Source organism: Apteryx mantelli, chromosome Z (assembly GCF_036417845.1).
Source record: "Apteryx mantelli isolate bAptMan1 chromosome Z, bAptMan1.hap1, whole genome shotgun sequence".
Classification (NCBI taxonomy): Eukaryota; Metazoa; Chordata; class Aves; order Apterygiformes; family Apterygidae; genus Apteryx; species Apteryx mantelli.
In genome coordinates this window covers 57,831,751-57,859,548 of record NC_090020.1, presented here as the reverse complement: position 1 = coordinate 57,859,548, position 27,798 = coordinate 57,831,751, and the positions used below count along the sequence as shown (strand labels likewise).

Here is a 27,798-nt window from a genome sequence, read left to right as displayed (position 1 = left end):
CAGTGTGTCTGTGGTGTATAAGGGAGTGGGTTCCAAGGGAACTGTACATTCCCTGCCCAGTTTAGAGCATAATTCCGCAGGGGATGCCAGAATAGTGGGATTAGGGGAGAGGACTGCAATTCTTTTCCCCTTTTCCTTTATGGAAGCTGTGGAAATTTGTCCAAAGTCAGTCTGTTCCTTGAAAGAAAAAATTCTTTTCATCCCAGAGTCCAGAAGAGCAACATGGGCTTAGGTAACTTGGCTAAGGTTTTGCCCTTTCCTGAGAGAGTTTACTTGATTCCTAGGACACTGCTGGGATAGCTTTACACTATTTGAATGAACTTTTTTGTTTCTCTGAGAAAACACAACTTGAGAGGATCTCAAACAGCCTCTGGAATGAGCTGAGGGAGGAACAGGAAAGCTAAGGAATTTACTTGAAAGTAGCATACCGTCTGTTCAGCTATGTTTTCTGCATTTCAGGTCACTCACTATTTACTTGACAAGACACTCATCATAGATGAAGATACTCTGTATGAACTTTCCCTAAAGATTGAACCCAGACTCCCTGCCTGAAAAGCCAGCTTTGCCTCAGAGTCTACAGAAAGCTTTAGAATAATGAACAAAGTTATGCATGCCACGTCCTAAAGACAGCAAGGGAAATATTGAGAAGAATGCAAGCTCTCTTTTCCAGTGAGAGACACAGAGCCTCACAGCATTACCCTCTCAGTCAAGGAAAATCAGCTGTTGGAGGTGGAAGATAAAGATGCTTCATGTCTGGGTTAAGTGATTACTACTTTGCAATGATAATGTTTGCAATAGGGATTATGCATCTAATGGAAAACAGGAGGCTTTCCTGTGAACAGGTGCTCATTGTAGCCATCTTGATATGACAAAGTAGGGGGACAGCTGTAAATGGTAGTACCTTAGGCAGTTATATTAAGGTGATTGGGCAAAATGAGATGGCACTGATGTGGCCTGAGTTGATTGCTAACTATGCATTCACTGAGGCAGTAGTGGTAGTGGTGTTCTCATATCATATTATATTTGCTGGAAAATTAGGATTTTGAGAGTCATCTACTAGTCTGGAGAGGCATCAGGGTAATATCTAGTAACTTCAGATCTACAGTTATTCAGAACGTTTGTTATACAGTTAATGCTTCCCTTTATAAAATGTTACCTTCTTTAAATGTCTTATTAGCCTGTTCTAAGATAACAGATTTCACAAATAAATGAACTAATCTTTGTAAATATTTTTCATTAATATGCAATGAGAATATTTACAGCATGGAAAGTAAATGAACTATAGTTGAATAGTTGTAAATAGTTGCCAGCCTTGCAAGCAGAGTCAAGAAATCTGAACATACAGTGAATGGGATGATTAACCATGTTGCACACAGCCCTGAAAAAGGCACTTTAATTTTCTGCACCTGCAGCTTCCCTGAAAAGTCAGGCTACAAAGCACTTTCTGGACACACTGTTGAGAGAAATGGATTCTGGTCTGGCAGTGGGTAGTGGTCAGCAATGAACACTAGGAGTTGGAATGACTGTTTCATTTTACATGAAATTAATGGTTTAAAAAAGTCTGATTTTTGCTCAGTCATTCAGCACTGACTCAGCTCTTTTACATCAGTGACAAACTTTGAATGTGCACAAACACAAACTTTCCATTTTTATTTGAACTAGTAACTAGCATTTGCATATGAGCATATGTTTAAGAAAATGTGCTGTTTGTAACTGTTGTAAAGCCTATGCTTTTGTGAGAAACCAGGTAGATAGTTTTCATTTCTACAGCTAGTTGGTACTTCCCAGAATTTCCTGATCAAGAGTGGCCTGTTGCAGCTGCATGGAAGATGAGCTCAAATGCATGCTATAAAGTACATCGTATTATAAAATGCAGGTATTAGCACTGTTGAATAACTTGGCTGGAAAAGCGTCCTTACTTTTCCAATGATAATCAGCCAGTTGAAGAAATAGGGCTATATCACTGTTTACCTCCCTTAAATCCTCTCAGGGAGACAAGTGTTTAAAATAGATTTTGACCTGGGCCTATTTGATCTGACATTTCTTACCACAGTCATGATGCTTCTTAATGCTAAAAATGAAAAATAAATCTGCCTGGCTTGTGGTTTTTGTCTTTATTTGCACTTTAATTACATTGTTAGCCCAGCCAAGAGCTGCACAATAAATTCCATTTGTTCTGTCTGAGTGTAAATGCTAGCATTTATAAATGCACCTTAGCAACTGTAAATTTCATTAAGGTTCCTCATCACAAGGACCATCTCGTTGTAAATAAATGCATGGGTAAAATTCACAAATACTGGAAAATTCCTCAATTAGAAAAGCAGACAGCAACAAAAAAAGGAAATTCCAGAAACATTTTAAATAGTTCTGACTAATTAATGCTGCAGAAGTGGACATGGAAAATACTATTTATGAAAGCTTTTTATTATCAGAAACTTGCTTGTTCTTTTCATTAATGACTGACAGGAAGCTGATTGCATCCCAGTGCATGAGTAAAAGAAAAGCATGGTTTATTTGGACCACTAAACCAACTTATTGTGTATTTTCTGTACAAAAACAGTTACCGGGTGTCAATTGCATAAAACGCATTAAGGTCATGAAGAAATGGGAAAAAAAGTGGTCCAAAAAGTGAGTTCTTAACTTGGTTTTATTGTTTCTCTGTTCACAAAAAAAAAAATGTATAACAACTGTCAATGTCTTAACTGGCCTCTCTGTTGTATGCTGTTAACTGCTGCTTTATCTTCCTGTATCCCATTTTATCAAACTTCCTTGCTGTTCTTAGGGTTACAGGATACAATTCTTCATCTTACTTATTTTATAGTCAGTTTGTTGTTTTGTACATTATGTACATATATTGGTTCTTCAGAGTTTCAAAACGTTTAATGCATTAGTTAGCCCTTGCAATACAGAAGGGTAATGCTGGACTAGGGTAGGGCTACAGCATTACTGATGGAGAGACGGGAAGACAAAGGATTAAGGATGATTTTTTTCAAATGTGCTATGTATTTGTATCTTAAAATCAGTAGACAATGGGGTGGTTCAGCCCTTCTGGAAAAACATATCCTAATTATATGCCAAAACTTACATATTGGGTCAGTGGCAGAATTTATGTTAGAATTGCCAGAGTAACTAGATGCTTGATCTGTGTTCAGAACAAAAAAAAAATTGCTATGGCCACACGAATCTGTTTGGTTTGCTGATGACTATCATGTTAATCTGTTTGGGCTGTGGATGCAATGTGTTCCTTAAAATACAGGAGATGACTGCTCAAAAATATGAGCATACATCGTCTTATCTGTAATTCTAGTCAGTGCTCCCAACCCTAATCAAAGCTGGAAAAACTTGTTCTTTCTGCAGAGATCCTACAGAGTAAGCGTGGGATGGTGTGTCTCCCCCAACAATCAGGTTGTGTAATTCACGTACCTGTGGCCTGGGTGCCTCTGCTGCCCTGCTGCTGCAGTCTTTGAGCAATGGCACTAGCTGGGAGGCAACACCAGCCTGCTTTAGCTGAAGCTTTGCCTGGTACATCAGCATAACCAACAGGTGCAGTGGCCTCCCTGCACAGTGCACAGGGCTTGTGGAGCTCCTTGCCTCCAGCTTCTCTGCACCCCTCCACCACAGCCACATGCTAATAATATAGAGAGATACAAATCCTAATTGTAAAACAAGCACTGTTTGCCACTGGTTATTCAGGGGGGGTGTTTTCCAGTGAGGACTGTGGTCATAAGGAAGAGAAGGGCTGAAGAGCCTATCTACCTGCCTGCCTTAGCTCCCCGGCCCTGGTGCACTGGTCAGATGCAATAGCAGTTCTTCTGTTCGGGGGGGGGCTGCTCCCTTTCAGCACTCTCTGGGCAAAAATGCCTCGGGGAGTATGGGCTGGCTAGCTACAAAAGGGGTGGCGTAGTTCACCCACTGCCTCTGTTCAGCAGTGGGCACATTGCCACGGAAGTCAGAGGGGAGTTTTGCGGTAATAAAGCTGAAGCAGCAGACTGGATTCAGCTGTAGTTAGTGGGGAGCCTGGGCAGCAGCACAGACGCTCCCCTTTCATGTGACAGAGCACACGTCACTGGACACGCTAATACGGGGTTAGAGCTGCCTTCACCCCAGGTCTCACGCCCTGCCCCTCACCCTGATTAAATTCACCTGTGTTGTATGTGGCACTCCATGTCAGGTAGTGGACTGAGCCCATGATTAGCCACAAAGGGGAAGGAAAATAAATCTCCTGAATTTACAGTTGCTGTAAGTGTGTATTCCGTCCCTTTCTTTCAGCCAGTCCCGTAACATACAAATGTGTAGGTTAATAGCGAGGGATTCTGCTGCAACTGATCACCATTATTGAAAAGTAAGAAAAACACCTCTGTCCTCTTTCTGTTTTCCTAGTTCTTAATGCTGATTGTTGGTTTTTAGGATAAAAAGGAACTTAACACTTTATTTAAAGTATTTATTAACTTTAATCACGTTGGTTTTGATTTCAGGACATGTTAATTATCCGAAGTTTTCCTTAATGATTATTATTTATTTTAAGAGTTTTTTAAAACATTGTTTTATTTGTATGAGTATTCAGGCTCTCCTTCTTTCACTGTTATCAACCACATTAAATATAGTTGCGTGATTTAAATTTCTCGCTGATAGAGACATTTAACCTAGTCAAAATTGATATTTATTAAGGGTCAAATTCTTCAGTCCTCATTCTGATAATACCTTGGGCTTCACTGAAAGCTTTCCGTAAGTAAAGATTTGGGGATTTGGCTCTGGACTAGTTGCCTGTCAGTTTTTGCCTCCAAAGGTCAAATGTCTCTGTATGATGTTTCATGTCCAACATGCTGCTCACCTATGATTGTTTTGTTGTACCTTTACTTTTGTAATAGTCTCTAAAATTTTATTCTTTAGGTGCACAGATGTGTGTTTGACAGATGTACCTATATCTAACTCATTGCTTAGTGCATATCCAGATGTTTTTGCATGTGTTGTAACTTACCTTTTGACCTGAGATTATTGCTTTGTATTGTTTGTAAGGCATCTCAGGAAGGGTGTTATGCCTGGCTAATTAAACATTCTTTTTTTTTTTCTGAATTTCAAGAATTCTTACTTGCTTCTGTTTATTTTTTATCGCACTATGGTGAGTAAATGATGGATCTGTAACCCACTCTTTCTGAATTATTGAATCTTTTAGAGAAACATGGGAGGGGAGGAGAAAAGCCATTAACAGAAAAGGCAAAAGCAGAGAAAGTTCTGGCTGCTTCTACTGTTAGAGAATTGTTTGACTTCCTGCATTTTATCCTTTGCTCGTTTATGCTGCTTTGAAACTGCTGTGGGCAACACTGGAATTAATGCTGATTTAAATTTAGAACAAAGAACAAAGCCTTCTTCATACACAACTAGAAATGCTGAGATCCATTGCGAAGTGTATGACATAAATAACTAAATAAGACATATCACATAGATTAAATAGAACTAGGTGCACAGCTCATTCTTGGTGGGCCAAAAGTGATGCTAAGGAAAGCTTCTCCCATTCCTCACCATTAATCCCTTTATGCTTCTGTAGGAAGTTACAAATAGGTGGAGTTTAAACACCATTTCAGAAGGTGTTTAATGACTTCCTATTTCAACAGAATATTTCTTTAAACAAGAGGCAATGATTTACACTGATAGAAAGAAATAACATTGTGCCTAACTTCTTTCTTTTGTTGCTTCCTTGTTGGACTTTTGTCTAAACACCCCTAGCCTGTTCCTGGTTGGTGTTCTGCTCCAGATTTAAAGAAACAGAACATAATTTCCTCACTTGCCTTCCTTTATCATCTTTGATAAGAATTAAGAGCCAATAATTACAGATTCATGAATACACAATTCTTTCCTATTCCATTTACAGTTGCTTCCTTTCGATTATCAACTTCAAAGGTAGTTCAGTAACTTTAGGATTCTCTGCTCTTAAAGGTGGTGGAATGAGTGTCCTTCCAATGAAACTAGTTCATGTTTTTAATATGAGACTGCCCAATTAACACAGAAAACATTTTAGGTTTGTAAGTATGGTATGTCCCTCCTCTTCTGATAGAAAAACAAAGCACACAGAGGTAAAATACCTTGCACGCTGATGCAAAATAGTTGATGGCAGAGTTTAAGACTACAAAACCGGTTCTCCATCTTCTGTTATATGCTTTAATCATTAAGTTTACTGCTTTCCTTTGTTGAAGAGGTTAATTTTTAAGAGGATACGAAGGTACCTGTTTTTTCCGCCAAGAATTAACATATTTTAAGTAACTAAACAGTAAGGGCACATCAGGTCTGTGTAGGGTGGAGGTAAAACAAGTGACATGTCTCAAAATCAGAACCTATTAGGTGTTTTGTGACCTTGCAGTCACATTTTCTGTAATTTTTTTCACTTTTTAGTATTTCACATAACTGCAATTGACTGAGAAAGCAACTTCTGAAGGTGGCAATTTTTTTCTGTGTAAGAAAAAGAAATCAAACTACCTGCCAAGCTATTTCGTATAAAATACTGACTATTGTAGGATGATTTTCTTTTGAAGTTGTTTTCCCACACTTTTACCACTTTATTAACCTTATGCCAAGGAGTTGGCCAGTTTCACCTCTTTCCCCTAATGCCATCATCATGGACTGTTGTTTAACAAGTATTTAGCAGAAGGATTTTTGTTCTCTATATTTTACTGTGTTGCAAAAAACCAACCACAGAACACTCTGTAAAATAGTAGACTCACTGAAACAATCAAATCTCCTTCTAGGAAAGCTGACAGCAGACAGCCCTTTTTAATCTTGCTTGTGAAGAAAGAGAGGGAAGCTAGCAGGTACATGCTGTTTGAAATCCTCCACTTTGTGAAGAGAAAATTGAAGTCAGTCTTGATTGATTGTGCAAAGGTAATGAATAAGAATTGTTAAGACTGAGCTATGCCTTGAAAGTTGTATTTGAATGTTTTGGTCCTATCTGTTTATAACCTAGGAGAGGTAAATTTAAGGAAGGCAGATTTTTGCTTCAAACTTCCAGTTTGTAAGGGCACTGAAACAATTGTTGGTGTTCATTATAGTTCTTTGGCAGAACCCACCCTGCATACATGAGTTGATAAGCGTGGTAGTAGAAGCTGTTTTAAATCTGTTTTCCTAGAGGCAGCAATTTCGCTTTGTAAGCCGCTTTGAAGTATACTATACTGATGCACATGGTGTGCACATGCCTAGCCAGATGGTCAGAAACAAAGTAATATCTCTGCTCATTTCTAAAGGTTTGTGTTCTCTCCTGCTACTGTCCACTGGAATCTCTTAATTTATCCAGATTGGAAACTGGTTTATTTTTCCATTCTAGATCCTAGATTTTAAATCAGTTGCAGCATTGTTTCGGTGCTGTTTTATGAGGAAAATAAGAATCCTGCCTGTGGAAAGTCTAATATTAGAGATTCAAATCCACAGTTAGGGTGTGTTTTGAGGAGAAATTAATGGCCTGTTAGAATGTGAGCCTCCATCATCAGAAATGGCTGGCCATATTGGAGCAGCAGAAGGAACAGAAAGAATATTCATTTCTGTGTTGGAGAGGAGACGATGTCAAAGTTTTCTCTCGTAAAGTACTAATATTCATTTGTAGTCATATTCTTAACATAAGTTATTGAGAAAAAAAACATTTCTGTGAAATGCAAATGCTTTTTTTTCATCTTTTTAATGATACAAAAATTTCATCAAAATATCATGCAAGAACAACTTTCCAGAGGGCTGAAAATGTCTGAAATAAAATTGTTGCCCCTTTCAAGCACATGATTCTACACAAAGCAATTTCTAACTTCAGTCTGGCTAATTAAAAATATATGCATTGTAGTACTGTACAGTGCAGTCTATAACACAGCTGGCAAAAATAGTGTGATCACTTTCTAGACAATTTTTTTGAAGTCCTCATGATTTTATTGTAAGAATTTTGGATATTCCTGCCTTTCCATGGGGAGTCTAGGTCAGCTACATGTTTAGGAAAGGCCTTTTTCTTCCTTTGGCCTGAAAATGCACTGCTAATTATAGAAAACCTTCCCCTCAGTATGTGGTGGATGTCCTGTGAAGAACAACTTCAATAACTTAAAATAACTAGGGTTATTTTTAACAGGTTGGCTGGATCCAGTTCAGCTCTTTATTTAGTTGACATATATTACCAATAAAAAGTACCTTTCTTTAGAGTATTTCTCCCATATAGTGACACTGAGAGCAGGGAAATTACTGTGGGTTACCTCTCATAACATGGCATCTGATGCCCACAACTGTAGGAGGACTGTTCTGGGTCCACTCCCGCACCTGGTCAACAGAGGACTTGTGCACATGCTTAGCAGCAAGTCCTTGCCTAAGTTCCATCAACTTCGATGGGATGTAAGTGGTGGAGCGCCACCTCAAAACAGAGTATTTTCCTGGTCTGATATCTCAGTAACTGCCTATACGGGATGTTGAGCATCCACAATCACAGGGAAACCTCAATAAAAGGTTTTCCTGATGTTGTTTTCCATTTGGTAACCAATGATATTTCTTCCAAAACAGCCCAGGATGGTATACTTCCCTGTATTTTTCTGTGTCTGTCATCAGGAATCTCAAGAATTAAAGACCCATTGAACTTGAACACCACCGATTTCCATGGAATCTGCGTCAAGCTGGCTGTTTGCTCTAGGGATAGGCTGTGTATTAGCTCTTTGCAGCTGTACAGTACCAGAGCTCTGGCTCCAACAGCAGGAAAGCTAATGGTTAAACATGCTTGCTTGCAAGCTCTTCAGAACAAAGATGGGGTCCTCTAATTCCTAATTTGATACATGTAATAAGTGACAACAGTAACTAGCGTTATCATTTCTTTCATGGTTTCTTTGATTACTAATAAATTATCCCCCATATATGGAACTTGGACTTTATAGAATTTTTGTTTGAAACAAACATGCCAATTAGAAAGGCCTTCTGCTAAAACAAAATGACCTTAGTTGCAGTCTGTATAGGTAACTTCCCTTTTCAACAGCATCCACAACAAATTCTAATGAGGCAAAAATTATTGCTGAGTTGTAGCTGAACTCCCTGTGCAGGGACAGATGGCACTAATATGAATAGCAAGTGAATTAACTCTCGGCTACCACTATCTCCCCAGCACAAGCACTGAAAGCAAGAGAGCATTTTAATTGGGAGGTTTGACATAAATATTTAGGTTAGATAGAGATGAAAATAGGGCATTATTTGTGGATGGTTCTTAGCATTCCAACTGTTTCTGTAGCTGAGTTCCTTAGAAAAAAGATCAAAGAACAGTTGTTAGACCAAGTTATTTTTCAAGTATTAATGATATGTTCTTCAGCAATGAGAAGGGAACATGCTAAGACCATTTGCAAGGTGTTTGTGATGTTAGTTAGCAGACTGAGTTTTATGTGCATCTTCTGTTCTTCTAGGCTCTGATCTGACAAATAATTTAAACATCCGCTTAATTGTAAGTCAGCAAGGCATTTAAGATCATGTTTTCATCAAATTAACTGAGATGAAGGTCTTTTTGGATTCAGGGACTTTATGAAAAATGATGTGTTTAGTCAAAAATTTAAAATGATGTATGAGCCTCAGTCATGAGTTGCTCAACTGCAGCCCGACTGTGGGGGCTGCACTATGAACAAAATGCTGACAGCCAGCACAGAAGTAATGTTAGTAGCCAAAGCTCTGCATCTAATGCAGAATGGGGTCCCTGTAGCCCAAGCAAAAGATACCACACAATCATGAAGTAGCCCTTGCTGAGAATGAAAAGAAAACCTGTCTTCTGTTTTCTTTGCTGATTCCTGACAGGACAGATTTGTTTTATATTGCTGTTGTGCTCATATTTTTATACTCATTTACCTCACAGAGCTCCTCAGTTGGCTTTTTGGATCAAAACAAAAAATGTAGCATTGGGTTGTTAAAAAACAGGTGCGGTAAAGAGGGGATGCTGCAAATACTAGGTAGTCCAGATGGATTGCTCTGAGGTGGCTGCTTTGTTTTTGATTATGGTGGGTATGCATGGCTCCCTCATTAATCTAAACAAGTCATGACACTTTGGGGGAGACGTATTTATGTTTTGTAAAGTTTCACAAATCTGAGATGGGGGTTAGGAAATTGCCAAGTATAAGTCAAGAAATATTAAGTGTACAAAGGAAAAAGTGTTTTAAAGTCTTCAGTTTTAAAAAGCTGCTCAGTATTTGCCTCTTTGTTCTTCTGTCAGCCTTGATAAATCTTCAGCTTCAGTGGGAGCAGAGCTAGGTTAATAAAATTATGTATTCTTTTTGCACTCCCACCAAACACATATTGTTTTTTCTAGTACTTTACTGTTATGTAGCTATAGTACTCTAAATGTGAGGCCACAAAAACCACCCTAGCAGTTGATTTCTATCAGCACCTTTTACATGCCATGCTTCTGGACTCTGCCTTACGTGGAGTCAAAAATTTATGTAGTGAATTAAAAAGGAAGAAGAAAAAAGGTAGGCCTGCTGTCATCTCATCTCGTTCTTCTGACAGCTAGGTCCAGTTTCCTGCTCTGACCAGCTTCCACGTGGAGTCAGTACAGGTGGATTTCTCCTGCTCTTAAGTGTCTCTAAGAGGTTTGCTCATGACCTTTCTCTTTTAGCTGTTACCAAATGGGCCCTTGGGGCGAAGCAGTGCAGGGGCATCTCATTGCAGTTAAGCATCTGGCCAATCATTTGCTGATGTAATCTCTTTCCCCTTGAGAGGTATTTGAAAGACGATGTTGCTATCACCCAACTGTTAAATGGCCCCCTTCTGCCACATCCTACTTATGTCCTCAAGGGCACCCTTGTGCGAGCAAATGTCATTGATGTAACTGAGTGAAATAGGATTGGCCACTGCAGCAGTTGCTTTCCTTCCCCCACCTCCTTCGCCCCTCTCATGTTACCTGGACTCCTGTCAGCACACCAACTTGTTATTCCCTTTACACTCTAGGCTCGCTGCAGGCAGCAGGACGTGTCTACCTTCTGCTTCAAGGTCAGTTTAACTCTATTGCTTATCTTACTTCGAATGGTGGCATTTCAAATAGGAGGCTTATTAAAAATGAATTCAAAGCGCCACAGGATGTGGTGTAATTTGGTTATAATTTATGGAGTTGCATAATTACTTGGTGAACAAAGTGCAGAAAAATGTGTCAGCCCACTGTTCAACTGCTTCAAATGTTGACCCTTAAGTAACAGTTTAAATAAAGGAAAACTAAGTTCCTTTGCAGATGTGTAACAACAGATAAGAGAAACCATCTCTAATTTGGGAAGTTAGTTGTGAGTTAGAGAGGCTGTAGCTCTCTGCACTGTGGAGATGAGTTTTTCATATTATAAAATAGTATCTGACCGATTCAGAATGGCAAGCACTCCAAACACCTTTGACTGGCTTTGGTAGGAGAGTTTGGGGATCTAAATCTCGCAAGGTCAGATGTAATGGGTCACATCTTCAGCTGGTAGAAATCAAAAAGCATGTTGTTACTAAGGGTAGTTTGTTGACCTGTTAAGAATCACAGTCTTTTCCATATCTTCTCCTTTCATAGTAAGGAGTTTGGGGTTTTTTGTTTTAAAATTTTTTAAAAAGAGGATTAGATTTTTTTTATACCCGTGCACTGACCTCTGAAATTATGAGGAGTAAGAAACTGAATCTTAGTTTATTTTTCCTTGAAATATTCCATGCTGCAATTGAGGCATAGTTAGAACGATGTCTGCATTAACATTATTTCTGCATTCTGGAGATTTTTATCTTAAATCCAGATCGTTGGAAAGGTTCACATCTTGCTCAGGCTGAGCTATGAGAAATTGAAAAAATACCAGTATTGCTTTATGAGATGTAATGTTTTATTTTGTATCTTATCCTCTGACCCTGTAGAGTGATACAGCAAAATGTAAACTGTTTTCTGGGCCTCTGAAAATGGTGTATCTGGCAGTTGGTAATTTACAACATTTGTTGCAGATGTCTCTAAGGTGCCCATGACTGCTGCAGAAGGGCATGCTAGTGGCTTCAGTGGAAATTGTGGATTTAACGTTAGATCAAGCTAAGGATAAAGTAGAGGAATTATTTCTCAAATATAAAAGACCAGCATCCTTTGTAATCCATTTCTCCACCACATGGAAAGTTCTGCTCACTACTGTGTTACCATTAATTAGTGAGACAGCTTAACAGTTTGCAATGTGCAGATATACTATTTGTGTTTATGTGTCTGTGTGAACTTTAGCTGTGACTCTGCCATTCCTCTAAAATGTCGCTCGGGATCACATGGTGTGGTACTTAATACCACCCATGACGTGGTTCAAATATTTAATCTAGTTCTATTTCTAGAAATGTCACTGTTCAGTCTGTAACCCTTGTACCTTTTTTCCCTCCTCAGCCAAAAGCACATATGCAGCCTAGTGTAAAATAAAGGATAATCAATATTTATGTTCAGCTACATTAATACCCACCTAAGAAAGTGGAGCTGACAACTTCCTCTGTAAAAGAAGTTCAAGAAAGTAAAGGGCTAATTGCAAAAGAGTTAGATTGTTTATATTAAAAGTAGTAGTAAAAGACTGCAGGTTCCTTAAAGGGTAAAGAGATGGTTTGTGCATTTATGATGATTCAGTCTCCTCTGAAGTTTCCAGAAATGGTTGGAACGGTTGCACCTGTGTGCAGACCACAGGATCACTGTGTGCAGTGTGACACTACCAAGTCTGAACAAGGCTGTAGTTGTGAATCAAATGTCCCGAAGACCTCTGTGCACCCTCTGGTCAGAGCAGCAGGGGCAGTTTTGCTGCACCTTGGTACAATGGAGTTTTCATAAGTCATTAATTAAAAGAGGAATCTTTTTAGTGTTGGTGAGGGACCTGGTGTCTAAAAGCCATATTTCTTTTGAAGAGTACATTGGCCTTTAACAGAGGCTTCAATCTAGAGGTATAGCAAGAAAGAGTGAAAACTGGTTTAAGGCTCAGAAATAGGCTTTCTCCAAGTCTTTTTCCATACTGGGATTCAAACTATGACTACTAACAGCAGCTTCACATTAAATGGTATTTGGAATCCTTTGGGCTTCTGAGCCAGCACCATAACTGCTGTAGTGACATTTAACATCTGGCTTTGGTCTTTGCATTTTGTGCATGGTAGGTGATTTTTTTGGGGGGGTTTGGGGGGTATTAAAATACAATTCTAAGAACACGAGATGCTCCTGTCAGAACGTTATTGTTCCAAAGGTTGGTTACAGGTAGCTGAGCAACTCTTGAGGACGAGAAAAGAGATAGGCTATGACCTCTAAGATAGTGACCTTTCAGATAGCTGTTACTGATTCCCTGGGAGCCATAAGTCATCCACAGCTTATGGAAAAGCAATCCACATTGCTCTGGAAAAGACTATTCCAATTTGGCCTAGAATTTGCTTTACCCTTTATGGTGCTCATGTGATGAGAGAACAGAAACAATTGTGTTCAGCTATGAAGAAAACTTGTTTTTGCAGGCACTTAGTACTGTATGTTGTGTGGCTTAATGACTGTTACTTTAAGTCAATGTTGCATTTATTCCCCTCGCAATTAACCACTTCTCACATGAAGTGGCCACTCCCTATTAACTTGAACCACAAAATGGTTTTTAAGGAGTTAATCAAAACTGTTCGCTGCAGGAGTGAACCTGTTGCATGGAAGATGATACTCATACTGTCACTGAGCCAATTGTCTGCATTTCTTTTCTTGTGTAGAACAGTATTTTTGCTTTCTCCAAGTGACAGATCAAGTGCAAATGACCTTGCAAATAAAACTTTAAAGGACTTGTTGCCAGTTACAAATTCCAGTCTCAGAACTGTTGATCTGTTCTCCAGGCTCTGCCCTTGAGCCAAAGGCATGGGCAATCCTGGAGGGATACAGAAGACATCTTAACTAGTTATCATGAGGCAAAGCCAGTATCCCAGTTATGAGCAGAATGACATAAAAAGGGCAAAATGTGTAATACGAGTTGTCCAAGCATTTAGTAAAGCTCTGAGTTAGATTCAAATCCCAGACAAGACATCAAGATGTCTTGCAGCACAGTTAGCTAACAAGAGAAAAGCCTCCCCCTTCCCCTTACCCACAGGAAAACCACCTGTGGATTCGAGCTGATATTATGTGTATCTGCACCTTCAGCAGTTAATGGATGCCCTGTTGTGGACGCTGCTGAAGTGTATCCAAGGCCATGCTGTCTGCAAGGGGAAGAGGAAGACAGCTGGACATACTGTAGATGCTGGCTGACAGCAGAGCGCAACTGTCCGGGGTACGGGCCAGTCAGCCCTGGCAGTGGTAAGGAAAAGCAGGAGATTAATGACTTCAATAGGACCATCACATGATGGCCAGCAACCTTTGCAAGCCCATTGCATTGGAGAGTCTGTGAGCCAAACCCAACAGTGACACCATGTGCAGTAAATGTAGGTGCGCTCTCCCAGCTGCAGCACAGCAGTGCTCGCTAGGTGCGTTTTCGTATTTCCATGACCTGCTATGGGAGTTGAAAAACTCGTGCTTTTCTCTAGCTGGTAGTCCCTATCTGCTGTTCTTTTCATCAGCCTGCAATAAGATCTGTGCTGTCTTGATATGTGGACCCGAGCTAGTGCTCCAATCTAGATCTCCATGCTGCAAAATATCAATTCTCATTTATTCACTTTGGACTGCTGTGTTTCCTGATGTATTCACTCCCACTGATCTGCATTCAGAATGCATATAGTGGTCTTGATTCATCACAGCCTTACACTGAAACAGTTCATGATAGATCACTTCCCCAAATATTTCAAATAAAACCATGTGTAAAATGGCTTACTAGCTGAAAATACTGATGTCATCAAATTAGTAAAGAAGCAGCTGTCTCACGCTTAAAGCACCTATCCATAATGTTTTGGAAAAATAGTTTTATTACTATGAAGTATCACCTGAGTGATATATGCTTGAGGTCTCATGCTATGAATCCTAAAAATGTCCTTAAAATATGCAAAGTAAAATTGCAAAGCTTCGTACCTCAAAAAAATATTGTGTCCAATACCATGGAAATTAGATCCCATTTGGGCAACTAAAGAAGAGGTGTTCACAGAACTACAAATCTGCGCTGGTTTCATGCAACTGATTCTGTCTTACATGTAGCCAAAATAAAGTCCAAATGCGTACGTAACTTGTACTGCATTGAAAGAGCTCATTTCTTCAAAGGTTGATGCCATTATAAACCATTTTTTAAGTAGAAAAATGGAAATGATACTTGGGAACCATTTAAGAATATTTTACTAGTGTGTCCAAAATCCCACAACTGAGGAAAAAGCTTTTCTGGCTATTATGAAGCATTGCAGTTTAACAGGAAAGTGAAAGTAGCTGTAAAAAATTGATGGGACTGATAGTGACTAATCAGGACGCCGCTATTGCAGACAACCATATCACATAATCTTATTTGGAAGTGTATCCATTTCCGTATTAGAAATAGTTCCCTTACTTCTCTGATCAGAAAGCTCTCCCTAGTGAGACTTTGCTGAGGACTGCAGTCATCTCTCTGTATTTGACGTTTGGAGAATTGTGGGGAACGGCACCTCTGAGAAGGGGCCAAAACATTGCAGACAATTCACAGAGCATGAGCTTCTAGGGAACTGCTGTGGCCCCAAAGGGCTAATATGCTATTTGATTCCATAAATTATTTAGTAGATGTACAGATGTTCTGCTGCTTCTATTTTGAGGACCTGGCACAACCATTACTGGAATCGACCATTCTGAAATCAGGAGGATGTTGGGGATGAAAACAAAATGGAAAGAGCTCGGGAAAGAACCAAAGAGTGACTGATAAATTTGAAAATATGATAAAAAAGTGATAGAGATATAAAAAAGAGCTAGTCATTAAATAGCCAGATGCAGAACAGATAACAAGTAGAAATTTCTACAATAAACTGATAAAGTTTTAACAAACACCAGTGATTCAAAGTTGAAGACAAATGCATGCAGACAAGAAATAAAGTAAGATTTTTTTATTAATTTTTTAACTCAGGGGTTGATTAATCTCTGAAACTCCATTGGCTGCTCCAGATCAAACTCTGGATTCTTTTTCAGGGGGTTAAAGCTGATAATCATAAAAGTTCTTCTCATTTTGAGAATCTATTCTTTCTTCTTCCTAGCTGTCCTGATAGCATTATAGGTGTCTATGAGAAAATGGATTTTCTCTCATCATAAGCACTCGGCAAGACCCTTAGTGAACTCCTATAGAAAAAAAAAATGTATTATTTTGTTTTTAAGGCTGTACAGTGGTAAATGTTTGTGGATAAAAGTGAAATCCTTACAGTGGATGCCTAGTGATAGTCTGCAGAGAAATCTGAATCACAGCCTGGTGTTTCTGATAAAGTGTTCTTCCAAAACCTTGTGCATTTTGACTATGCCTTTGCCTGGGATAATTACCATTCTCTGAATCCACAGTGGTGGTGATGGTGTGAATTTATTGTTAATGCAGTTTGACATTTTCTATGGGAAAAAAATAACTGAATCTCTTCATGATTTGAGGTCAGATTTGACAGGTAGTTTTGAGTAGAATTTTTTAGGTTGAGACCATTCCACTCAGACGCTTTCAGAATGAATGTTTTAGAATTTTTGTTTTGAAGCAATGCTTTGTTTAAAAATCTATTTTTTAGAGGAGAAAAAAAATTTGAAAAATGAAATAAAAGTCTTATTTCCTGTCAGAAAAAGTGTCTTGTTCATTACCAACCCTAATTATTTAAAAGTTCTTTGTTTTGGTTGCTGAACTAAAAAACTCAGGGTTTTGTGCAAGTCTATTTATTTTGTGCTGTTTTGATTGTATGCGGACTACCTGTGTGATGCAATAACATGCACTCAGTTTGTGCTGCAGTACTGTGTACATTTATATTCAGAACTATAGCGCACCCTTGTGGCAAGAGGTGTTTATTAAAATAGGAGTAACACCATTTTGACAGAAATATAACAAACCCCTTTGCACAGCAATCCAAATGTGATCTTTTTTTCTTCACATATTCTAACTGTCATGTTCCCCCTAGACCCTTTGCATTTGACAGCAATAAATGATGGTCCCTAAGACTGCTGTGCCAAACTGCAATGAGAAGTTCCTGCCTAAGGAGCAAAAGATCAAGCCAGCTTTCATCTTGCAGTTCCTGCAGGCATCAACTGCGTGATGCTATGACTGGTGCTTGTCAGATCACTTAGCAGAGTCACCTTTTCTACAAGAGTGACTCAGTTTACAAAGCTGATGCACGTATTAGTAAAGACAGAAACTAAATTTCTGCTCTCAGAATTTTGAAGTTTGGGGAAGGAAATTATAGGATGAGGAGTGTTGGGTTTAGATTGTAGCAAGACTTTTAGTCAGACATTAGTTAAAAAAAAAGTCTGTCTTACTCTCCAATTTTTATTTTATTTTTAGGTAGTTAACCTACACAGACTGTGGAATCTCCAGTGCCGGAGACTGTCAAGAGCTCATAGACAAGCGTCTGTCAGGTAAAGTAGTGCCTGCCTTCAGGTAGGGGAAGTCTTTTCTGTGATTCAGCAAGGCAAGAGTATCCTGCAGGACAGGGCGTGTAAGCACAATGGAGGGTAACACCACCAACAAGAAATATACTTGGGACTTTTTTTTTAAAATTAAAAAAGGAAAACATTTTAATGGCATAAAATCTGCCTTTGAACAGGTGTCCAAAATGCTGTTCCCAAAGTTACAGACCCACTTAATGTATTGGACCCTGAAACAACAGATGAGAAAACTGCTGCTGCCGCCTGAATAAGAGAGATGGTGACAAGAAAACTGTCACTGTTTGAGAGGATCTGTCTCAGAGGTTAAAGCTTTTCATTGGACATCTAATCAAACATAAGCATAACGAAGATTGAGGAGAGGGTCCTTATATGCTTTCTGCAGAAGGAGCAAGGTTCAACCAAGTGGTACAACTTCTCTGTATTTCCTAGATCAGCTATGGCACAAAGCCTCCACCACTTGAGTTACAAAGAAGGTGTCTGTTTTTAAACTAGTCCATTTTCCCTTACTTTTTCCAGGTGGTTTATTTTTCTTTCTGTTCACAGACTGTGATTTCTGTGACTACAGTACACCTCAGGAACACAGTGTAGTTCAACCTGAAAGTCAAGGATGCCAGCTATCCGCAGCCACATCGGGTATTGTTTGCACACCAAATTCTGGAAGGTTTAGCTCTGCTCTGTTGCTCTCAGGATCAGGTTCTCATTTATCTAATAGATGTTGCAAGGGCAAAGTGAAGAATATAAGAGCAGAGGCACAGAATCAGCAGCTGAAGTACCTTTAGCTTTTAATGATTTCAGTGAGCATGGTTTGTCCCCCAGTGAAATTAGAGAGCAACTTCTGGCATACTTCACACTCACAGAGCTCCTGTGTAGTGCTCAGCTGCTCAAGAATAGATGAATTCCAAGTACATAGCCAAAAACACCCTGTGATTAGCTTGCAGTCTCAGACCACAACACCAAAGGGTAGTGACTTTCCTGTTGGAATGTTGCCTCCGTCTCTGGTGCATACTTGATCATTGGAAAAGGCTCCAAAGTAGAAAAATATGCAGTCAGTCAATCAAGCTGCTGGTACAAAGCACAGGACTTTTGTGTCACATCTCATTAATATAAGGAACGGAGGTTAGGTGAAAACAGCTGTCAACACAATGCATCCTTGCAGGCAGATAACATGTGAAATAACTAAAGCTAGCTAAATATAATGCCCTGTCTAAGGCTGTACGTTACCTGTTATGCCATAGTACATTCTGGAGTCAAAATGTACAATGCTCTGGTTGTTTTTGAAGCATTATAATTACACTACGGTGCCTCGCACGGCTTTCTAAAGATATATTGTGCACAATTCCTCTAGTTTAATCAGATACATGAACCAGATTTGTCCCTTAAAGTAACACAGGATTCAGAAGTTACCAAGAATCCAAGCTGGCAGAAACTCCGATGAGTGCCTGGGGTAGCTGAAGTCGTCATCTGCAAGGGGATTTTGATAAGGCTTTTAGTTTTCAGAACAGGATTTTGCTTGTCAACCAACTCCCTGCAGTAAAGATGGTGACGAGCAAAACAGAACTATAAATACACAGAGCTGTTATGAAAATACATCCACTGTTTCAGAGACACTTAGATATAACAATAAGAGTGCTCCACAGATTAGTCATGAGCAAATATTTCCAGAGTGTAGGATGGGGATGCTGTAGTGTGGAAAGGCAAGAGGACCATCTGTTAAATAAGGAGAAAAGAAAGGAGAACAAAAGTCTCTATCACAAAATCAATACTTGATTTTGATTTCAAGTCAAACATTCTCTCATTACATTTTGGGAGGGAAAAATCCCATTCTAGTTATGAGAGTAATTCTGACTTACCTAAACTAATTCATTGATGGAGTGGAACCATTCCCTGGGATAAGATAAAGTTATATTGCTGAGCCAAGATGGAATGATCTGCCTCCTGCCCCATTTCTGTATCAGTACATATCTCATTATATTTTAGTGCTGTGCAGTTAATTCTCAAGGACTTGGCATAGCTGAGGAAATCACAGTCTATTCCTAATGGGGGGAAAAAAAATGCCCTCCCTTTGTGATCTCTTCACCATTTCTGTTTTCGGGAGATTCTTTCAATGAAAGAATATTGAATCTTCTTTCAATCAGTCATCACCTTTCTCTGGAAGGAAAGTTAGATAGGTGTATATTGTGTGTTGAGGGCATGGAGGAGACAGCTGAGGATTTTAAATATCCCTCTGCCAAATAGCTATGTAGGATAACAAAATTCAGGTATAAAATTATGGAAACAAGATAGAGGACATGAAACAATGACCCTCGAACTTGAAACATGTCTCATGTGATTCTCATGTCACATCTCCTGTGAAAGGATCGTGTGATTAAAGCACAAAGTAGCTACAGCTTTGCAACAGAAGATTATGCAAGCAAATCAGAAGACCTGTGAAGTGAAAAGACAGATGCAACATAGCAATTCTCTTTAGTCAGGAGTGGAAAAGGCAAAGAGTGACTGCATATTGGCTTGACTAACCCAGATCTTCATGAAAATTATTGGAAACTAGAACATTTTGTTCACTGAAAGGAAAATCAAATGCTTTGAGGTGTTTTATTTAAACTTTGAAAGAGTGATGAAGAGATTACACAAAGAAACATAATTCTGAAAAGCTTGAAGAAACAACTGAAGCAGCGTACCTTTGGGGAAGATTCATATTTTGTTGTAACTCTTCCATGTCCATTTTCCAAATCTGATTTGTCAGATCCCAGTGTTAAGAATAATCTTGCTCCAGTGACACAAATTGGAATTTGTGTCGTTTATTTAAAAAAGACACGTATCTTTCTTTGCTTGTGGGATCATGAGCAAAACCAGTCAAATTCTGATTCTGGAGGAGAAAAAATATGCATTCTCTTCTTCAGGCTTTCACAGAACATGCCATTTTCTCTGCTAGACTCAGAGATCTCCTGTACTCTAGACATAATCCAAAACCATAGCTGCACTCAGACATACAGCTGGGAATAATTAATAAAGCATATAAATTCCTAGGCGGTATTTCAGTCTTGTTGGTGTTACTGTCTCTCTCCTGAACAGTGGGCCACTGTTCAGGAATCCTTCTGTATTTGCAAAGACGCTCTGTAACCATGATATGACTCAGGAGTACCGGAGGAATTATTTATTGACCAACACATGCAAAAGATGGAAGAGGGTTTACAACATGCTCACATCCTATTGTCCTAGAGATACATTTCCACTCTTCTTCATTAAAGTGATATTTTCTAAGACTGAAATATTTAAAACATATATTCCTCTGCTTTGTAAAGACCTACGTGTTTATTCCTTCTCTGTGGTAAAGGTTCTTTTAATCCAACGCTTCTCCTCTTTTATTCAAGAGGCCCACGGGACTCCTCACTTTAGAGGCCAGATCCTTTCCCAGACTTCATCCCTGTCCCTCATGGAGTCACTGCTGTTACAAGGGAAGGGGCAGAATATACATTGCCTTCTCTCCCTGACCGTGACCTGGTTGGCTGGCAGAAAGCAGAGCCTCCATGCTTCCACACTGCAAATCTGGAAAGAGCCTGGTTTGTCCTTCCCAAGGAGTGTTGCCCAGAATGACTTCCCCTCTCCAAACACCTAGCTCTTTTCTTCCCTAGCTCTCTGAAAATCCATACCACAGGAATTTTCCAGGAACACTGTCATGCAACAGACCTCTACACACTTCCACCTTTAAAAGAGCTTCCCCTCCTCCCCACAAGCCTGCTCCTCACACTAAGACCATTCTTGAATTGCAGCAAGGCCTCTAAATTTGGTATCCATTATGTTCATTCTTATTTTAAGGTTTCTTTGCAAAGTACATGTGGTATAAATGCAAATGAGATTATTTCTTTATCTGGAAGAGGGAAAGATCTTTTCTTCAGAGAAAAACATAATCTTAGTTTGGTACCTCAAGGCTGAGAGTTAGAAACTGACAGTTATAATGTACCTCTGCTAAGTGACACCTTGTGGCTTGAAGAAGTCATTTTGCTTTGCTTTCTCCAGTGGTATTTGCTGTTCTGAAAGCTGTCTGTATAGTTGCCTGACAGGTGCAAAGTAACTGGACTTTATACTTCTATACCCTACATAGCCACCTACCTTTGTCTGTTTTGAACTTTGCTTCCACTAGCTCCGTTTGGTGGACTGTATTCTTATATTGGAAAAGGCAGTGAAGAGTTATCTCTATCCATTTTTCCTATGCCATTCAGGATTTTTAGGTCCCTACCATATTCCCCCTCCAAACTTTCTCTTTTCCATGCTGATGAGTTCTAAATCATTTTTATTCATATAGAAAAAAAGGACAAAGTACTTAACATGTCAGGCTAGCATGAAAAAGGTTGATAGCACTGAAAAGAATGACCTACGTAATGCCACATCCAGACACATTTGACTTTTCTGACTGGACAGCCACTTACAGCTGAGTCACCTGGAAGCATTTTCAGTAAAAGTATAGACCTAAAACTTCAGACTCTGCGGGATGCCTTATCCCACCCCTTGCCACAAAACCCTGTAACCTATAGTCACTGTTGTGTAATTGATTATACTGTAAAATACTTTAGTCAGACTCAAAACCACCACAAGATTTCAGCCTCCTTTCCTATTACCCAAAATAGCCCATATCACTTTGAATATTTTTGTCTGTGTTTTTTTCACTCTGGGATTGTACCATTCTGGTTGCTGAAAAGATGTCTTTGTGTAATGTATTGTTGCTATGAAGCAAGCGAAAGGATTCAATTATGGCCCTAAAAACATCAAAAGAATTAAAATATTCTGAATGCTGGGTTAAGAATTGTGTACTCAATACAGCACTAAGAATCAATCGATTTCCGAGACTACCAAAGGTACATGTATAGAAATATAGTAAATACCAACCTTTTTTTTTTCAACACACTGTTTCTGTGCAAACCAATGATAAGAATGAATTGTTTCTTTTATTGGACTGCAGTTAAAAGTGAGTTTATTTGTCATTTACATTGCATGAGGGCTTACGGGTTGATATCAGGTTGTCTTCTCCTGTAGACCTTGCATCCTCCAGGAGGAATGGCTAGCACCTTCTGTCGTCTCCTGGCTGGCCGTGGAGCTGCTGCGCTCTTTGCAGCAGCAGGCACAGGGGCCCTAACCACCGGGTACCTCCTCAATCAGCAAAATGTTAAAGCTTCTGTACAAGAAAAACGAAAACTCTTCCCTCCAAGGTAAGCACTTTGGGTTAAGTAGTCATCTGAGCTTAACGCCTGGTTAACTGAGGTATAATGTACATAATATAATATAATATAATAATAATAATATAACATAACTAGGTATAATGTTTAACTCTTTGGGGGAGGGCAGATTTCCATTAAAGCTGCAGAGTACCTACTCCTTCATGCAAACATGCCAGCTATGTGTCTGTATATGGGCTGTTGCCTGACGACCTGAAAAACAGCATCATTTATTAAAAAACAATTTTGGGTAGCAGCAACAATGGCTTTCAAGACCAGAGTGTAGGGATGTGGGATAGTATCAGTGCTCTCACAGAAACATTGCCAAACAATGACAAGCCTAAAAAATGTTTCAAATTTTAGGCAAAACATCAAATTAGCCCTTATTTTATCTCATCAGCTCTTGAATGCTTTGCAGCACCTATCAGACTGGCTGATTGCATAGATTCTACTGTTAGGAACTGTGAAAGTGGTTTCATTATGCAAGTAGTAAAGAAATCTCTTATATAACTACTGTACTTGAAATATACCTAATTCTATTGCAGACAGGTTGGTTAATGAGTAGAAGCTAACTACAGACCTTCTTATGTGTAGGTTGACTTTGCTGACCATATTCGTGAGAAACAATGTGGACCAGTCTCTGACAGACTTGTTTTTTTAAGTAGTGAATAGTATCTTAGTTAAAATAAATTCTTATAGAAATAATAGGGTTGTGCATAAAGCAAAGTATTACCATAATGGTAAATGTGATCTGACTCACTTGCAAAAATGCCTTACTAAAGTGTAACATCTTCACTTCCCCTGGTTTATTATACTGTGCAGCTTTCTGTAAATAATAATACCATTAAAACCCCAAATATTGTTGAAGAGTTAGTTAGATTCCCAGCTAATAGCAATCAGACAGTGAACAGAACAAAGTTAGAGCTCTTTTAATTCTGAATAAGAGTGTCTCAGCAGAGATTTAATGGGGCTTGATACACTTTGAAAGCTGATTGATTGGGATTCATTTTTCTGGTTGCCCCAAGCAATGGAAATCTGCTATTGTCTGTTAGTTTAGTTGCCCATTAGTGCAGTGTGGAGTACCTTGAGTGTTTCTCCCTTCCTAAATTTCAATGCAATGTATAAACCAAGAACTAATTACACTTTTAAACCAATCTATGTACTCCACATCCTGATCAGAGTTTCATAAGTTAGCAAGGATTACTGTTTAAAGATATGATGTTAAGGGCTTGTGGTTTTTTTCTCTTCAGTGCAGACTATCCTGATCTCCGCAAACATAACAACTGCATGGCTGAGTGCCTCACACCAGCAATTTATGCTAAACTAAGGGATAAGATGACTCCAAATGGCTACACCCTGGACCAGTGTATCCAAACTGGGGTCGATAACCCTGGCCATCCTTTCATTAAAACTGTGGGCATGGTTGCAGGTGATGAAGAATCCTATGAGGTAAACTGTTTTTCAGTGCTGTCATGTGTGGTTCAGTTTGTATGGTGTAATGCACAAGAGTTCGTTAGATGAATGCAGATTCTCAGTAAGATATACGCTCCTAAGATAAATTGTATCCCAGAGATTATATAATGGGCAGGTCAAGTGCCTAAAGATAGTGTTTTCCCATCTCTTTATGATGATTTGAAAGTTTTTCTACATTAGAAAACACAGTGAACATGAGTCATTGCTAAAAGTGCCCTCTCTACTGCAATCAAAGTTAATAAAATGAGGCTGCTTGGGAGCAATACTCAATTTGCCTCCAGCAGCTGCCTGCCTTCCTACTAGTTGGTAGCAAAACTATGCAGCCCTGATGTCCAAACTATGCAAACCTGATTTGGTTTACTAATTTAGACATGGTGACTGCCTTGAAAAGCTCTGCCATGGTTATTGCTATACAACAGAATGATGGTGGTCGGTATGGACATACCAGTGCTGCAGGGCTCTAACCATCACCAGTGTCCAATGGCAGTGAAGACATAGGTACTCTCACATGACCTAAAAACAGGACACAAGCTGCCTGGCGACTCTGAATGTGTATCCTGGTTGCTAATACATCCTGAAATCTAATCTGGTTGCTACCACATCCAGTACCTGTGATAACTAGAGTAAGCTTGTAACTAAATTAAGGTACAACTGCACCTTCTTTTTTGTTGTGAAGATGAAGAACCGCTACAGAGCACTGTCTAGGTCAAAATGACTGAAATCCACTGCCACATAAAGCTGGTCTTGGTGACATATCTCAAATGAATTCCTGGTCCCTAGCCAGTTTCTAGAGAACGATTGCCCAAGTCCCTGAACATTATCATAAATGTTGTTTTGTTAGAATCTCCCAATTTATCAATAGGAGACATAGGATGAAATTCCATACTCTGCTTCAAAGAGCTACAACAGATGCTGAGATCATGGCAAACTGTTGCCAGTAGCCCTCTGCCATAGAGAGGAAATGCCTATTGAAAATAAACCATATTTTCAGAGATAGTTTTTCAGAGACCAAGTTTCAAAGCTAACCCACGTGCCCTTTCCCTTCATATTTACTCCGTCAGCACTTGCAAAGCCCCCTTTATGGCTGTCATCCAGGAGTCTGTGTTGAGGGATTTCTCCTGTGGCTGAAGTTGGCACATGGAAGTGTTTCTATGATATTGCAGACTCTTTCTAGTTTCTCTTGACTCCATAGGTATTTGCTGAGATTTTTGACCCTGTCATTAAAACAAGACATAATGGCTATGATCCACGCACAATGAAGCATCATACAGACCTGGATGCATCCAAGGTAGGATTTAAATAAAATAATAAGAAAATAAAGATTCAATGCTACTTCTTACAATGGTGATATTGTATGTAATTGTATTTTTTTTATCCTGATACAACTCCAAAGGAAATAATTTTAGGGCTAAAGAAAGCAGGATGCCAAGATGATTGAAATGGCAGATCCTACAGGGAATATGTCTAAATGAAATGAGGTCTGATTCTGTTCTTTCTTTTTGCAAGGTTTTTAGATTAGTTTAGGTTTGCTGTGCTGCTAAGGTTTTCAGCCTCCGATGAAGGACAAACCAGTCCAACATCTACATGGCCTTTTTTTCCTCTTCTAATTTCTTCTCTTGACTGGACTTCCTTCACCTGACTGTTCTAGTGAAAATGTTTGGTTCCACCCTGACATCATGCAAAAGTGTCAGGGAGGAGCCTGAATGTGCTGCTCCACAAAAGAAGCAAGCCAGGAGCCAGGGGTGACAGCTAGACAGGCAGGGCAGTGGCCTCACCGACAAGGGCACAACACCCCAAGCAAGAAGAGCAGAACAAGTCTAATTACAGTAACCAGGTTCAGCCAACAGTTCAGTGATTGCCAGAGAAGTCCATAGTGGCAAGGCAGGCCTGAGGTCAGCAAGGCAGGGTCAGGATCAACAAGGTACAAGTCCAGGCACAGGTACACCTACAACATAGCTCAGGCAAGGACTGAGAGTGAGGGCCTTAGCTTAAATGCATCTTCCAAATGAAGGTTTGGAGACCCCAGAAGGGAATTCTCACAAGTCTTTTTCATACAGCTTTTTTCACAGCTGTTGGATCCAAGGTTACACAGCTGTGCCATATCAGAGCTGGCCTTGAATACAGGCAGCTAAAACCTGGCAGCAGAGGGTGACAGAGACTGGAGAACCCATTGGTGCACTCATGGTCCTAACAGCAAGTTAGTTACTTCCTTACCTTGTTCTTAGCAAAAGGATCAATCCCAACTGGTACTAAGCATTTGGGCCACAGGCTAACTTGGCACTGCACGTCTGTTCGTTAGCTTAAAGATAGAAATATGTTTAAGGATTAGAGTGAAAGCATTCCCCACATAGCAGCTGACTCCAGTACACACCCATATGCACATGATCGAATCTTATCCACTGCTTAGTATTGCCTTCATAGTTCAAGTACAGTGTAGTTTAGCATCATCTTGGTCTTTCCTCTTCCAAAAGATCTTCCAAGCTTGGCCTTCTGCCTCTGCCAATATCCAAATTTCCAAAGGCCACTCAGATTCTTTCATATTCCATGTTGGAGCTAAGAAGGATCAGCTGGTTACTTCACCACACTCAGTCTGCAAAAGAAGCTTGGAGTTCCTAAAAAACTCTTAGTATCTGAAATACTGAGGTGTTCCTGGTATTCTCAGTATTTGTGATATCTAGGAGAGGTCGTGATCCCTGGGCAGAAAGATGCCCTTCTTTCTGTATGATAAGATTTTTAAACATGGGGTAGGAAATGGGGCACTGTGTGTAAAATAAGAAACATTCTTCCTTCAGATCACCCATGGTCAATTTGATGAACACTATGTCCTCTCGTCACGTGTACGTACCGGTCGTAGTATCCGGGGCCTCAGCCTTCCTCCTGCTTGCACCAGGGCAGAGAGAAGAGAAGTGGAAAATGTTGTGGTCACTGCTCTAGCTGGTCTGAAAGGAGACCTTTCTGGAAAGTACTATAGCTTGACCAATATGACTGAGAAGGATCAGCAGCAGCTTATTGATGTAAGTATAGCTCCAGTACTGACACCATCTTCACTTACTCTCATTTATTTTTATCTTTGTCTTTCTTTGATGTACATGCTTTTCTGTGTAGCTAAGGAAGATAATTACAGCATTAACCCAGTAGTTAATGGCCTGTCAATATTTTTATTACAGTGGCAAATTGTCCAGGGTTAATATTTTGGCTAAACACATACTTTGCAGGTCCAAAACGTGGAGCTGTATTCAGGTAGGAAGGTCTGTGTCGAATCAAATATATATAGCTGTTGCCACCTCTTTGGCAAAATAATAAAGTAAATTCAGGACTCTTTTTTAATTGTTTCCTTGAGTAGAGATTCTCATTTTCCATGGGAATAACCATTTTAACTAATAATAATACATTGAGATAAATATTACATGTTATCTATCTTCTAGACTGTTCAGGTGGGTTTTTTTGGCTATAACTTCTTTATGTCAAAACTACACTAATTCTAGATCTTGAGAGTGATTGTAGCAAACTGCAGCCAGGTCACCTTTTACCAGTCCTGTAACTGTGTTTAAAGACTTGAAGGATCAGGCCTGTAACAATAGTTTTCATTGTCACACAGATGGAAACACAAGGATTTTCATCATGGATTTTGTCAGAGCATCTCATTGTTCAGTTCCTACAGAGAGA

At 39.5% G+C, this 27,798-nt stretch overlaps 2 protein-coding genes across 2 annotated transcripts in view; both read left to right on the top strand.

The window, feature by feature from the left end:
• RASGRF2 (Ras protein specific guanine nucleotide releasing factor 2) overlaps nt 1–578 on the top strand; it is a 135,300-nt gene extending 134,722 nt beyond the window's left edge. The window contains exon 27 of the mRNA XM_067315553.1: nt 460–578. Within this exon, the coding sequence (XP_067171654.1) occupies nt 460–552 (93 nt within the window). The 3' untranslated portion in view covers nt 553–578. The remainder of the gene's footprint in view (nt 1–459) is intronic.
• Nucleotides 579–1,592: 1,014 nt separating this feature from the next.
• Nucleotides 1,593–27,798, top strand: part of CKMT2 (creatine kinase, mitochondrial 2) — a 38,129-nt gene continuing 11,923 nt past the window's right edge. The window contains exons 1-8 of the mRNA XM_067315359.1: nt 1,593–4,342; nt 6,741–6,873; nt 10,924–10,965; nt 17,349–17,422; nt 22,481–22,653; nt 23,910–24,108; nt 25,325–25,420; nt 26,925–27,146. Of these exons, the coding sequence (XP_067171460.1) occupies nt 22,502–22,653; nt 23,910–24,108; nt 25,325–25,420; nt 26,925–27,146 (669 nt within the window). The 5' untranslated portion in view covers nt 1,593–4,342; nt 6,741–6,873; nt 10,924–10,965; nt 17,349–17,422; nt 22,481–22,501. The remainder of the gene's footprint in view (nt 4,343–6,740; nt 6,874–10,923; nt 10,966–17,348; nt 17,423–22,480; nt 22,654–23,909; nt 24,109–25,324; nt 25,421–26,924; nt 27,147–27,798) is intronic.